Source organism: Salvelinus fontinalis, chromosome 3 (assembly GCF_029448725.1).
Source record: "Salvelinus fontinalis isolate EN_2023a chromosome 3, ASM2944872v1, whole genome shotgun sequence".
NCBI lineage: Eukaryota > Metazoa > Chordata > Actinopteri > Salmoniformes > Salmonidae > Salvelinus > Salvelinus fontinalis.
In genome coordinates, this window is record NC_074667.1 from 26438639 (window position 1) to 26452803 (window position 14165).

Sequence of the window (14165 nt, forward strand, 5' to 3'; positions counted from 1 at the left end):
ACGCCGTTCCCTATAGTGCACTACTTTTTACCAGAGCCTTATGAGGTTGAAGTTGATAGCCCCTTCCAGAAACAACCTTTATCCCCCCTACACTGTTAGAAAAAAAGGTGCTATCTAGTACCAAAAGGAGTTCTTTGGCCGTCCCCATAGAAAACCCCTTTTTGGTTCCAAGTACAACCGTTTTGGGTTCCATTTACAGCTCCTTCGGGTAGTATTCAGTATTCTAAAATGGATTCAATTAAACGATTTCCTCAGCAATCTACACACTTCCCCCCCATAATGACGAAGCGAAAACAGGTTTTAGAAATTGTAGCTAATTTATTAAAAATAAAAAAAGTATTTACATAAGTATTCAGACCCTTTGATATGAGACTCAAAATGCATCCTATTTCCATTGATCATCCTTGAAATGTTTCTACAATTTGATTGGATTTTCCACCTGTGGTAAATTCAATTAATTGGACATGATTTGGAAAGGCACACACCTGTCTATATAAGGTTCCACAGTTGAAAGTGCATGTCATGGCAAAATCCAAGCCATGTGGTTGAAGGAATTGTCCGTAGAGACAGGATTGTGTCCAGGCACAGATCTGGGGAAGGGTACCAAAAAATGTATGCAGCATTGAAGGTCCCCAAGAACACAGTGGCCTCCATCGTTTTTAAATGGAAGAAGTTTGGAACCACCAAGACTCTTTCTAGAGCTGGCCTCCCGGGGCCAAACTGAGCAACTGGGGGCGAAGGGCCTTGGTCCGGGAGGTGACCAAGAACCCCATGGTCACTCTGACAGAGCTCTAGAGTCCCTCTGTGGAGATTGGAGAACCTTCCAGAAGGACATCATCTCTGCAGCACTCCGCCAATTAGGCCTTTATGGTAGAATGGCCAGACGGAAGCCACTCCTCAGCAAAAGGCACATGACAGCCCGCTTGGAGTTTGGCAAAAGGCACCTAAAGACTCGCAGACCGTGAGAAACAAGATTCTGATGAAACCAAGATTGAACTCTTTGGCCTGATTGCCAAGCGTCACGTCTGGAGGAAAACTGGCACCATCCCTACGGTGAAGCATGATGGTGGCAGCATCATGCTGTGGTGGTGTTTTTCAGCGGCAGGGACTGGGAGACTAGTCAGGATTGAGGCAAAGATGAACGGAGCAAATTACAGAGAGATCCTTGATGAAAACCTGCTCCAGAGCGCTCACAACTTCAGACTGGGTCGAAGGTTCACCTTCCAACAGGACAACGACCCTAAGCACACAGCCAAGACATTGTAGGAGTGACTTCGGGACAAGTCTCTGAATGTTCTTGAGTGGACCAGCCAGAGCCCAGACTTGAACCTGATCGAACATCTCTGGAGAAACCTGAAAATAGCTGTGCAGCAACGCTCCCCATCCAACCTGACAGAGCTTGAGAGGATCTGCAGAGAAGAATGGGAGAAACTCCCCAAATACAGGTGTGCCAAGCATGTAGCGTCATACCCAAGAAGACTCGAGTCTTTAATCGCTGCCAAAGGTGCTACAACAAAGTACTGAGTAAAGGGTCTGAATACTTATGTAATGTGATATTTTAGTTTCTTACATTTTTATAAATTAGCAAAAATGTCTAAAAACAGTTTTTGCTTTGTCATTATGGGGTATTGTGTGTAGATTGATGAGGGCAAAAAACGATTTAATACATTTTAGAATAAGGCGGTAACTTAACAAAATGTGGAAAAGGTCAAGGGCTCTGAATACTTTCCGAAGGCACTGTAGAACCCTTTCTGCAGAGGGATCTACATGGAACCCAAAACGGTTCTACCTGGAACCAAAAAGTAGTTCTACCTGGAACCAAAAATATTTATTGTATGGGGCCAGCCGAAGAACACTTTTGGAACCCTTTTTTCTAAGAGTTTTCCGCTAAGGGACTTGTGTAGATCTGAGGGTATAAACAATGTTGTGGTAGCTGCATCATTGATAGGCTAGGTGGAATAGTTAGTCATTTTCTCTGGGCCTGTATCCACCCGTAAAACGTCTCAGAGTAGGAGTGCAGATCTAGGATCAGAACTCCCTGTAAAATGCAAAACTGATCCTAGATCAGCACTCTTATTCTGAAACAGTTCACACATATGGACCCTGGAGATGAAATAAGGTAAGTAAGGTAAGGTAAGACTGCCCTGGTCCTTGAACTCTCACCACAAAGATGCCCCTGGGTGCTGCCCCTGTGTGGCTGCTGCTGACTGGCTCACATGCTGACTGGTACTGAAAGGACTGCCGGCGGGCATAGATGGAGTTGTTATACAGCGCGTGCATAAGATAGGGGTCCACATCACCAAAGAAAAGGCCCACCTAGAACAGAAAGATACTGGGATAACTGACAGGCAGGTAGAAAAGATCTTTGTCAGACCAACATCGCCATATCTTTAATACACAGATCTATCATACAATATATTTGATAACAATCAGTCTGTATTATTTGCACACTGAGCTATAGCCAAAAAACAAGGGTAAGGCTTTGTGACTGGTCTGCACCTATTAAAACTAATGGAGTCAAATAATACAGACTGAATGTTATAATATTAACATACAGCTACCAAAGAATCTCTCAATATTTTCGATAATCAAGTTTATTGTGCTATTTGACCATATAGAGATTGTGTAAGTTGACCTGATTGGTACCTACTGACGTTTACCCTCCATACCTTTTTCCAGTGATCCCTCTGGTTGGACATCACCAGGAAGCCCCCATCGTCAATCAGATAGCAGAGTAAGTCCTAGAGACAGGGAATTGGATTGGATTATTATATCACTACCGACAGGCACATACAGACTCTCACACTCTCTCTTATTCTCTCTGTCACACAGACCAGCACTGGACACACACACAAACAAATCATGCCACAATTCCCCAGACACTTGGTTGACATGAACTAGTCAAACTGTATGTGTGTGTGGGTTGTGTCTGGTTGGGTACTGTGACAGCAGTTTGTACAATTTTGGTATTTGGTATTTGTATTAGGATCCCCATTAGCTGTTGCAAAAGCAGCAGCTACTCTTCCTGGGGTAGGGCTATGTGATAGGACAGGGGTGTCAAACTCATTCCACGGAGGGCCTAGTGTCTGCAGGTTTTTGGTTTTTCCTTTCAATAAAGCCCTAGACAACCAGGTGTGGGGAGTTCCTAACTAATTAGTGATGTTAATTCATCAATCAAGTACAAGGGAGGAGCGAAAACCCGCAGACACTCGGCCCCCCGTGGAATGAGTTTGACACCTGTGTGATAGGAGATGAATTCTTACGTCAGTGTTGACTTCGCAGTCCATCTCACAACTTCTGGACGGCCCACACTGTACAAAGGAAATCAGAGTCATCATGACATAATAACGTTAGACTGGATCTGTTCAAGTCACTTGACAGCAGTCACATAGAGGACTGATAATTTTTTTACCCAGCCTTTCATACGGTACCTTTTGCGAGCCCTGACGACTGTCAGACACGTTGCTGGCTAAGATCTTGAACTTGTCTACCCATGCTTCCAAGTCTAGCTTCACCCCCACAACTGGTCAGAAGGAGAGTTCAAACAAAACCATGAGACCAGACCATGAAAGATAGAGATAACAGAAGAGTAAGAGATAGCCCACTAAAGGAGGAGGCCTTGCTCTGCTCCCGTTGCCAGTGAATTCATGATTCATAAATCCGCAAAGTGTGGATAAATTCATTGTTTTATTGAAAGCGTACAGCCGAATTAGTTATTTTTGTCAAAGTACTATCGGTTGGGGCCTCCCGGGTGGCGCAGTGGTCTAAAGCACTGCATTGCTAGCTGTGCAACCAGAGATTCTGGGTTCGAGCCCAGGCTCGATTTGTCGTTCGAGCCCAAGCTCGCGGCCTGCACTGCACCCGGCCTGCCACAGGGGTCGCTAGTGCGCGATGAGACAAGGATATCCCTGCCGGGCCAAACCTTGGCGTAAAAATCAGCCTTACAATACAGGCAGTATGCCCGTGTATCATCTCCAATAAACGGCTTCAACCAGCCTTTGAATTCAGGGTTTGATTCCCACTCCTTTCTATATTTTTGAGTGTACAGTTTAGACTGAGACATGATGAGCTAACCAGCTAGATGTTTAGCTTATGTCACAGAGAGGCACACACACAGTGGACAAGGTGAGTAAGTGACTGAGGCTGTGTGAGTCAAATGTAGTGATTTATTTTTGTGCAGTGATTTATTTATGTTACACAAAGAACATTTTACATACGCCCTGAATGTAAGCCAGGGTGGGATCAGCCAGCGGCGGCTTCCCGCATGCGCGATTCATTTGCAGTCTGGACGTGGAGGTGTGAACATCTCCTGCTCTGACTGCAGCTGGGAGGGACTGCTGCGCGAGGAATGGGCCGCCTGTGAGTGTTTTGGGACAGGGTGGGGCCCACGGCAGCACCTGCTGCTCATTGAGAAGAGTAAGAACGATATGTGCTTTCATGTCAGAGTCTCAAAGTCTCCAATAACACCAGAAAAAGTCGCTAGATTTGTCGCTAGTCACTTTTTTGACAATGTGTCACTAGAGGGGTCTGAATACTCGCTAAGTATAGCGACAAAGTCGCTAAGTTGGCAACACTCGACCGAACACCAGCTTCCTCTAGCTGCCATCTCTTTTCCATTTTGTGTAACTAATTTTACCTGCGATATGCTCCATCAACTTTCGCACTAGCGCCGTCTCCCGCCCCCAAAAAATGAATCTGTGACATCAAGCGCCATATAAAGGCATATCGTGACGTTCCTTCGTAGCAGGGCCCTTCCCCACGAGGGCGCACATGCGCAGTTGTTACTCATCTCCGCTGCTGTGGCAGTCGCCTTCATAAAATAATTAGATAAAATAATAGCAAATGTTTTAGATGGAAAAGTACACATTCCCTGACTCAAAACCGATAGTACTTTTGACAAAAATAGCTAGTTCGGCCATACGCTTTCAATAAAACAAAACAGTTGCCCACACTGGCAACGGATAAGAGAGAAGCCTGCATCCAGCAACGTCACGAGTAACATGACCATTTTTTCAGCTGTTTCAGTACAGCAGTACAGCAGCACTACAGGGGGGAGGGGGAGAGGGCAACATCCAATGAACTAGTTTCAATTTATGGAATCACTTGGGTGTTTTGGGATTTTGGGTGAACTTCTACTTTAAGAAGATGGAGCAGGATAAAGCAACCAGGATCTAAGGCCATTAGAGTTGCAAAATTCCAGTAACTTTCCCTAAATTCCCAGGTTTTCCAAAAATCCTGGTTGGAGGATTCCAGATTTCCTGGGAATTTTGTTCCTGGGATTTTGCAACGCTAGGGAACATTGACATTAAAAGATAACACCTCCTCCAATTACTTTATTCATAACCAAAACAGCTTTACCTGCCGGTTTCAGGTTCTTGCCTCCCAGGTTGACTTCCACGGCAGTGCTGACCAGGATTCCGATGGTGCCGTTCTCCGAAGTCACCGGATCATCCATGGCTATGACAAAGTTTAACAGGGTCAAAGTTCATGCAAACAGAAAGCAGTGATTGATCTGTGTTAGCCTGACAGGTTAAAAACAAAATGTGTGAATCACGTATTTTCATGTTATATGAGTGAAGTGTATTTAAATGCCTACAACCTGTTTGCTATCTAAAAACCTGTCTTTTATCTCCAAGGTCATATACACTACATGGTCAAAAGTATGTGGACACCTGCTCGTCAAACATCTCATTCCAAAATCATGGGCATTAATATGGAGTTGGTCCCGCCTTTGCTGCTATAACAGCCTCCACCTTCCTGGGAAGGCTTCCACTAGATCTTGGAACATTGCTGCAGGGATTTGCTTCCATTCAGCCACAGGAGCATTAGTGAGGTCGGGCACTGATGTTGGGCGATTAGGCCTGGCTCGCAGTCGGGTTTCCAATTCATCCCAAAGGTATTAGATGGGGTTGAGGTCAGGGCTCTGTGCAGACCAGTTATGTTCTTCCATACCGATGTCGACAAACCATTTCTGTATGGACATCGGTTTGTGCACACGGGCATTGTCATGCTAAAACATGAAAGGGCCTGCCCCCAAACTGTTGCCACAAAGTTGGAAGCACAGAATCCTCTAGAATGTCATTGTTTGCTGTAGCGTTAATATTTCCCTTCAATGGAACTAAGGGGGCTAGCCCAAACTATGAAAAGCAGCCCCAGACCATTATTCCTCCTCCACCAAACTTTACATGTGGCACTATGCATTCGGGCAGGTAGCATTCTCCTGGCATCTGACAAACCCAGATTAATCTGTCAAACTGCCAGATGAAGCGTGATTCATCACTCCAGAGAACGTGTTTCCACTGCTCCAGAGTCCAATGGCGGCGACCTTTACACCATTCCAGATGCATGGCATTGCGCATGGTGATCTTAGGCTTGTGTGCAGCTGCTCAGTCATGAAAACCCATTTCATGAAGCTCCCAACAGTTCTTGTGCTGACGTTGCTTCCAGAGGCAGTTTGGAACACTGTAATGAGTGTTGCAACCGGGCACAGACAATTTTTATGTGCTACTCGCTTCAGGACTCGGCGGTCCCGTTCTGTGAGCTTGTGTGGCCTACCACCTCGCGGCTGAGCCGTTGTTGCTCCTAGACATTTCCACTTCACAATAACAGCATTTACAGTTTACCGAGGCAGCTCTAGCAGGGCAGACATTTTATGAACTGACTTGTTGGAAATGTGGCATCCTATGACGGTGCCACGTTGAAAGTCACTGAGCTCTTCAGTACAGGCCATTCTACTGCCATTGTTTGTCTATGGAGATTGCATGGCTGTGAGCTCAGATGTATACACCTGTCAGCCAAATTCACTAATTTGAAGGAGTTTCCTCATACTTTTAGCCATGTAGCGTATATATCAGTGTGTGTTACTCACAGGCTCTGGGTGGAGCTCTGAACATATAGCCCTTGTTGTCAAGGCTGCGGCGGTAGTAGTTGGAGTTGAAGGGCTCAGGGTCCTCATCCCACGACTCAGCAGCCCTTGAAAGCACAAGACAACTCACATTCAAGCAGTATTGGTTGAGTATTCAAGCAGTATTGCTTGAGTAATACATAAGTATTCAAGCAGTATTGCTTGAGCAATGCCTAAGTATTCAAGCATACTCACATTCAACTGCCATAATGCTCACAGACAGGAAAGGCATGCAATTATTAACAAACAAACAAACAGTACATTTTATTAGTCAGAGTGATATCTGTAACTACTCAAAGACACACTCACGAGTTGGGGAAGACCCGGGTTACACCTCCGTCTGTGGCTGCAAATAATGCCAGAAAACCATACCTGAAGCAAAAAGGAATTTAATTCACTCAGACGTTTCACATATTGTTATTATTCAAATGAATTGGTTTTAATATCAATGATATAGGGTAATTATTTGTTGAGTTCACTCACGTTTGGATATCCTTGTTCTTCCACACTCTAGATGCTAGCTGCCAGATGATTCCAGAATCCAAGATCAGGTTGTGAATGAGGCCTTGATCACCTGTGAACACACACAGTGAATGTAACCCGTCAGTCTTTATAAAATATCATAGGTGAAAAATTTGCTTTTTGCACAATTCCATGTCATCTTCAGCAGTTCAAAGCTGGTGTAGTATGGTGAATGGCATGGCCCTAACCACTCTACAAACTCATTGACATAAAGAAGAGAAACTCACAGTCTTCAGATTCTGGTGTGATCTCCACCATGAGAGACAGGAAGTTCTCCAGGAACTGTGTGTTGTTGTCAGAGATGTGCAGACGCTTGCAGTATTCCCTAAAATAAGAATGGTTAGACAGAGATGAGATCACACACACACACACACACACACACACACACACACACACACACACACACACACACACACACACACACACACACACACACACACACACACACACACACACACACAGATCTCTGTACCTGGGAGCCAGGAACACGTGTCCCCCTGATTCAAAGGAGCTGGGCAGCAAAGATTGCAGATCTGCAACGGAGAGAAAAAGTTATCAACCGCCCATGTCATCGGGATCAGTGTCATCAAGCCGCACATAACGCCCTGGACCAGAGCTAAAGGGAGACAGCGGCTCTCTGGGTGGGCAGTGGTACTCACACTGGAGCTGCAGCATCACATCACTCAGGTCTGCCTGGATGTAGTATTCACTGTAGGGCGGCAGTACCAGGCCCAGACTACAAGTGGCAGCATCCCCAACAGAAAACAGAGGGAATTAATCAAAGTCTGAGGCTCAATAGAAGACACTACCGCCATTAAGCTGCTAGATATAGAGTCCGTCCACCTACACTCTCAACCCTGTCATCTTCAGCAGTTCATATCCTATTGCTATGGTTACCAGAACTAAACCTCTACCCTTCAACCCACACCTCCATCTCCTGCCTTCTCACCTGTAGTCTGTACCATTGATGGGTGTCCAGGTGTAACTCCGAACTCCCTCATCTATGTATCGCTGCAATGAAGGGGGAAAAGCCACATATTAAAATAGGTTTGCTCTCACGTAAGTGTGTTGATCAACCGTCCATGACCATGGCTGTTGGCTTACTGGGGTTGACAAAGTCATTACTGTGAATTAAGTATGTGAAGTAAAGTATACCTGATATATTGCCTAGGTGTGAAGTAATTAACAAATACACACACACACATACACACACTTGCCTCATCAATTGATTTTACAAGCGTCTTAATCTGCATGTCACCCGGTCTGCCATCAATCATATGTTTGCGGATCTGGAATGTAGAGATAGTATGTTACCTACGCAGTGTTCAGTGTTTAATTGCTATATTGTAATTACTTCGCCACCATGGCCTATTTATTGCCTTACCTCCCTTATCCTACCTCATTTGCACACACTGTATATAGACTTTTTCTACTGTATTATTGACTCTATGTTTGTTTATTACATGTGTAACTCTGTGTTGCTGTATGTGTCGAACTGCTTTGCTTTATCTTGGCCAGGTCACAGTTGTAAATGAGAACTTGTTCTCAACTAGTCTACCTGGTTAAATAAAGGTGAAATAAATAAATATATAAAAATACGCTGTCGCATCTCCATGGTCTAACCCAAGAGCATGTTTTAGAACAGTAATCTCAGTAGGAAATATGCTAACATGATTGCCATTCCTAGCTAGATAGCTGGCTAAATTGGTTGCCTAGCAACACACATCTTAAGAAGATTCGTAAGAAGATATTTGAGACGTTCGTAAGAAAATCATTCGATCTTAAAATATTGTTGAGGAATTGATCTTATGAACTTCTTATTTTTTTTATTACGAAGCTTCTTAAGTTCTTGCATAAGAAGTGTTTTGTGAATCTGGGCCCAGGTGTTCTTAATGTTTTGTATACTCAGTGTATATAGTTTATGGCACAGTGCATGTTATTATACTCACTTCCTGTTTGGAGCTGTCCTCCACCTCAGCATCCAGGAAGTCAAGTGTTACAGGCTCTGGTAGGTCGAGCAGCTGTTGCGGAAAAGCACCAGTCACATTAGGGATATCACATCATTCCCATGTTTTACAGTAACACATTCAGTTGAATACATCTCAGTTGTATTCTATGTTCAGTTTAATACATGCAGTGGCAGTCTTATCTTAGCTAATTGGAATGACATGCAATAAGCAGTACACACTAGGTTCTATATCTAACCTACATCCAACCACATTCACTTTGTATCAAATCAAAATGTACAATCTACAATCTATTTACAATGCTCCCTATAAACTGCACAGTGATCTTTCAGTGGGGGAATAAATTATACATAACCTTTGGGTGAAGGTTTGGATGCAGGAGAAGGTATCCATTTGGGTCGATGGCGTATATGTACCCATTGGCTCCAAGCTGCAAAGTTACGAAGCAGAGAATAAATTATTACTTGTGTGCATGCAAGCATGTGTGAAGTAAGATATGATGCGGTATACTGACGTTGTATCGTGGTGTCAGCTTTTTGATTTCGTCCAGATGCACGTCCACCCCCATGACACCTAATATGAGCTGATTCTGTGGAGAAAACAACCAGTAAACGAAACCTCAAGAAATTGGGATTCATTAAAGAAAGATTATCCATTAGGTCAACGTGAACTGTTTTAAATGACTGCACCTGTGAGTTTCCATCCACGGTGAGATTAAAAACAGGCATGGTTCCAGTAAAAACCAGTCCCAGACCCTATAAAGAAACAAGACAAACAGAAGAACAAAACGTTAAGTGTTTTCCCTAATAGTCCTCCCCCACACTACCAACAGAAGACATCATAATCCAGGCCTAGGCTTAATCTGTGTCTAGGAAACCGCCCCAATGTGTCTACATTGAGCAATGGCACCTCACTATATGATTACAGGAGATTGTAATGCTTATGGAACTTAGAAATCAGATGTGAATATATTATCATCCACCTTCAGAGCACTTGTAAGGGTCGATGCCGGAGATGAGAAGCAGGTACGGGGAGTCAAACATTTAATCGGGAACAGACATAGAACAAGACAGGAACAGCATTAGCACACGGGTAAACAAGGACGTATGACAATCAATGCAGAAGCAGGGAACAGAGCAGGGAACAGAGCGGGGAACCAGACAGATATAGGGAAGGTAATGACAAAGGTGATTGAGTCCAGGTGAGTCCAATAATCGCTGATGCGCGTGATGGGGGGAAGGCAGGTGTGTGTAATGATGATGGCAGGAGTGCGCAATGCTGAGGAGCATGGCGACCTCGAGTACCAGGGGGGAACAGCGGAAGCAGGAGTGACAGCACTCAATGGTATGTCTCTGTCAGTGGACTATGTGTATATACTGTACGGTCAACTGCCCTTAGGACCGACTTCTCTGGTTTTAAACAGCCTATGTGGCATCAATATGAGTCAGAAACATGAATTGTCAAAATTGACTACAAGGTGTAAATAGGATAATTTTGGTCATGAATTCAGTCTCGTCCAAATTTGAGTTTGGTAAGTGACTGCGTCATTACTTACTTAAGGGTTTGGTTTGTATTATAATTATGTCAACATTTCATGCCCCCTTTTGCCTATTACCACTTGGTGCCACCATATTTTAGTGGAAAAGACAGGGCAAGTTCGCTTTGCATGGCCCGTTGCCCTGGGTGGACGGAGAACTCTCCTTAGGAGGACCAATGGAATGGTCGAAACTGAGCAAACCCCACCCAACCGGGGCACTCAAAACCAGTGGTGTAAAGTACTTAAGGAAAAATAATTTAAAGTACTACTTAAGTCTTTTTTGGGGCAATCTGTACTTTACTATTTATATTTTTGACAACTTTTACTTTTAATGCACTACATTCCTAAAGAAACAAATGTAAAGTCGTGGCCAAAAGTTTTGAGAATGACACAAATATTAATTTCCACAAAGTTTTCTGCTTCAGTGTCTTTAGATATTTTTGTCAGATGTTACTATGGAATACTGAAGTATAATTACAAGCATTTCATAAGTGTCAAAGGCTTTTATTGACAATTACATGAAGTTGATGCAGAGTAAATTTTTGCAGTGTCGACCCTTCTTTTTCAAGACCTCTGCAATCCGCCCTGGCATGCTGTCAATTAACTTCTGGGCCACATCCTGACTGATGGCAGGCCATTCTTGCATAATCAATGCTTGGAGTTTGTCAGAATTTGTGGGCTTTTGTTTGTCCACCCGCCTCTTGAGGATTGACCACAAGTTCTCAATGGGATTAAGGTTGGGGAGTTTCCTGGCCATGGACCCAAAATATCGATGTTTTGTTCCCCGAGCCACTTAGTTATCACTTTTGCCTTATGGCAAGGTGCTCCATCATACTGGAAAAGGCATTGTTCGTCACCAAACTGTTCCTGGATGGTTGGGAGAAGTTGCTCTCGGAGGATGTGTTGGTACCATTCTTTATTCATGGCTGTGTTCTTAGGCAGAATTGTGAGTGAGCCCACTCCCTTGGCTGAGAAGCATCCCCACACATGAATGGTCTCAGGATGCTTTACTGTTGGCATGACACAGGACTGATGGTAGCGCTCACCTTGTCTTCTCCGGACAAGCTTTTCTCCGGATGCCCCAAACAATCGGAAAGGGGATTCATCAGAGAAAATGACTTTACCCCAGTCCTCAGCAGTCCAATCCCTGTACCTTTTGCAGAATATCAGTCTGTCCCTGATGTTTTTCCTGGAGAGAAGTGGCTTCTTTGCTGCCCTTCTTGACACCAGGCCATCCTCCAAAAGTCTTCGCCTCACTGTGCGTGCAGATGTACTGGTGGTGCCCCGATCCCGCAGCTGAATCAACTTTAGGAGACGGTCCTGGCGCTTGCTGGACTTTCTTGGGCACCCTGAAGCCTTCTTCACAACAATTGAACCGCTCTCCTTGAAGTTCTTGTTGATCTGATAAATGGTTGATTTAGGTGCAATCTTACTGGCAGCAATATCCTTGCCTTTGAAGCCATTTTTGTGCAAAGCAATAATGATGGCACGTGTTTCCTTGCAAGTAACCATGGTTGACAGAGGAAGAACAATGATTCCAAGCACCACCCTCCTTTTGAAGCTTCCAGTCTGTTATTCGAACTCAATCAGCATGACAGAGTGATCTTCAGCCTTGTCCTCGTCAACACTCACGCCTGTGTTAACGAGAGAATCACTGACATGATGTCAGCTGGTCCTTTTGTGGCAGGGCTGAAAAGCAGTGGAAATGCTTTTTTGGGATTCAGTTAATTTGCATGGCAAAGGACTTTGCAATTAATTGCAATTCATCTGATCACTCTTCATAACATTCTGGAGTATATGCAAATTGCCATCATACAAACTGAGGCAGCAGACTTTGTGAAAATTAATATTTGTGTCATTCTCAAAACTTTTGGCCACGACTGTACTTTTTTCTCCATATATTTTCCCTGACACCCAAAAGTACTTATTACATTTCAAATGCTTAGCAGGACAGGAAAATGGTCCAATTCACACACTAATCAAGAGCACATCCCTGGTCATGCCTACTGCCTCTAATCTGGTGATCTCACTAAACAAAAAGGCTTCATCTGTAAATGATGTCTGAGTGTGCCCCTGGCTATCCGTAAATTAAAAAAACAAAACAAGAAAATGGTCCCGTCTGGTTTTCTTAATATAAAGAATGTGAAATTATTTCTACTTTTACTTTGACTTTTGATACATTTTATATTTTAGCAATGACATTTACTTTTTATATTTAAGTATATTTAAAACCTATTACTTTTAGACTTTTCCTCAAGTAGTATTTTGCTGTGTGACTTTCACTTTTACTTGAGTCATTTTCTATCAAGGTATCTTTGCTTTTACTCATGTGTAAAAATTGGGTAGCCTAATTTTTCCAGCACTGCGCAAAACGAACTCGCCCACTGGAACCTCATCCCCAGACAAGACGTGTGGTTAGTAGCTGCTCTAGAGAACATGGGCTTCCAGAAAGTTGTTCAACAATCTTGGGCAGATGGCCAGGATATGGATTACATCCAACTAGTTTTTTCTTGGGCTGTCAACCGTCAAACATGCTATGATACTAGGCTGTGATACTGTGATGTAACTAGATAAATACATAGCCTCTCGCTTATGTGTAATGTCAGAGAAAGATTTGCATAGCTATCGTTGAACCTGAAGGTTTTATCCCTGTTAGCTAACATTAGCTAGCTAGCTCATAACCAAGCAAACTTGATGACATGTTTGATGCATGTTGCCAGCTTGCTTTCAATGTTTCAACTCGAAATGGCTAGCTACTTTCCTTGTTTGTTTTGATTGACTGGCAAAGACAAACCCAAAGAAAGACCCACCTCAAACCACACCCCCAAGACAACTCTTGTTTGCCTTCAGTCATGGCCACTAGCATTTCTTAATGAGCATTGATAAAGAATTTGGCCAAAGCAGGAAGTGCAGTCGCTCTTTAAGTCCAATGTAGATGAATTAGCATGAGTGCCAGTCTGTTTGTGCTATCATGCCAACTCTTTGTCACTCAATGTCATACCAAACAGCGACTGACTGCAATGAAGTTGGCATGATAGCACAAACAGACAGGCATTCAGACTATAGATTAGGTATAGCTGAATGTTCTGAGCTAGGTGACCTCACCAAGGCATCCTGATAGACATTGGTCCACTGAACCTGCTTGGCACGGCTGCCTGCCAGGACCATGGGGCGGCCCAGCACATCCAGGTACTCCTGGTAACAACACACAGGAATAGCAAACAGTCAGGCATCA

At 43.8% G+C, this 14165-nt stretch overlaps 1 protein-coding gene across 2 annotated transcripts in view; it reads right to left on the minus strand.

Annotated features, from left to right (window-relative positions):
* The window catches only part of LOC129842114 (voltage-dependent calcium channel subunit alpha-2/delta-2-like), a 93819-nt gene that overhangs the window by 8479 nt on the left and 71175 nt on the right, over positions 1-14165 (minus strand). For both annotated transcript variants that reach the window (XM_055910520.1, XM_055910511.1), the window contains exons 15-32: positions 14036-14125; positions 10083-10148; positions 9908-9982; positions 9749-9823; positions 9376-9447; positions 8644-8715; positions 8376-8437; positions 8086-8162; positions 7899-7959; positions 7654-7751; positions 7388-7478; positions 7214-7276; positions 6869-6972; positions 5359-5457; positions 3432-3523; positions 3264-3311; positions 2670-2741; positions 2164-2316 (exon numbers count right to left, since the gene is read on the minus strand). In XM_055910520.1, coding sequence (XP_055766495.1) covers positions 2164-2316; positions 2670-2741; positions 3264-3311; positions 3432-3523; positions 5359-5457; positions 6869-6972; positions 7214-7276; positions 7388-7478; positions 7654-7751; positions 7899-7959; positions 8086-8162; positions 8376-8437; positions 8644-8715; positions 9376-9447; positions 9749-9823; positions 9908-9982; positions 10083-10148; positions 14036-14125 — 1470 coding nt within the window. The remainder of the gene's footprint in view (positions 1-2163; positions 2317-2669; positions 2742-3263; positions 3312-3431; positions 3524-5358; positions 5458-6868; positions 6973-7213; positions 7277-7387; positions 7479-7653; positions 7752-7898; positions 7960-8085; positions 8163-8375; positions 8438-8643; positions 8716-9375; positions 9448-9748; positions 9824-9907; positions 9983-10082; positions 10149-14035; positions 14126-14165) is intronic.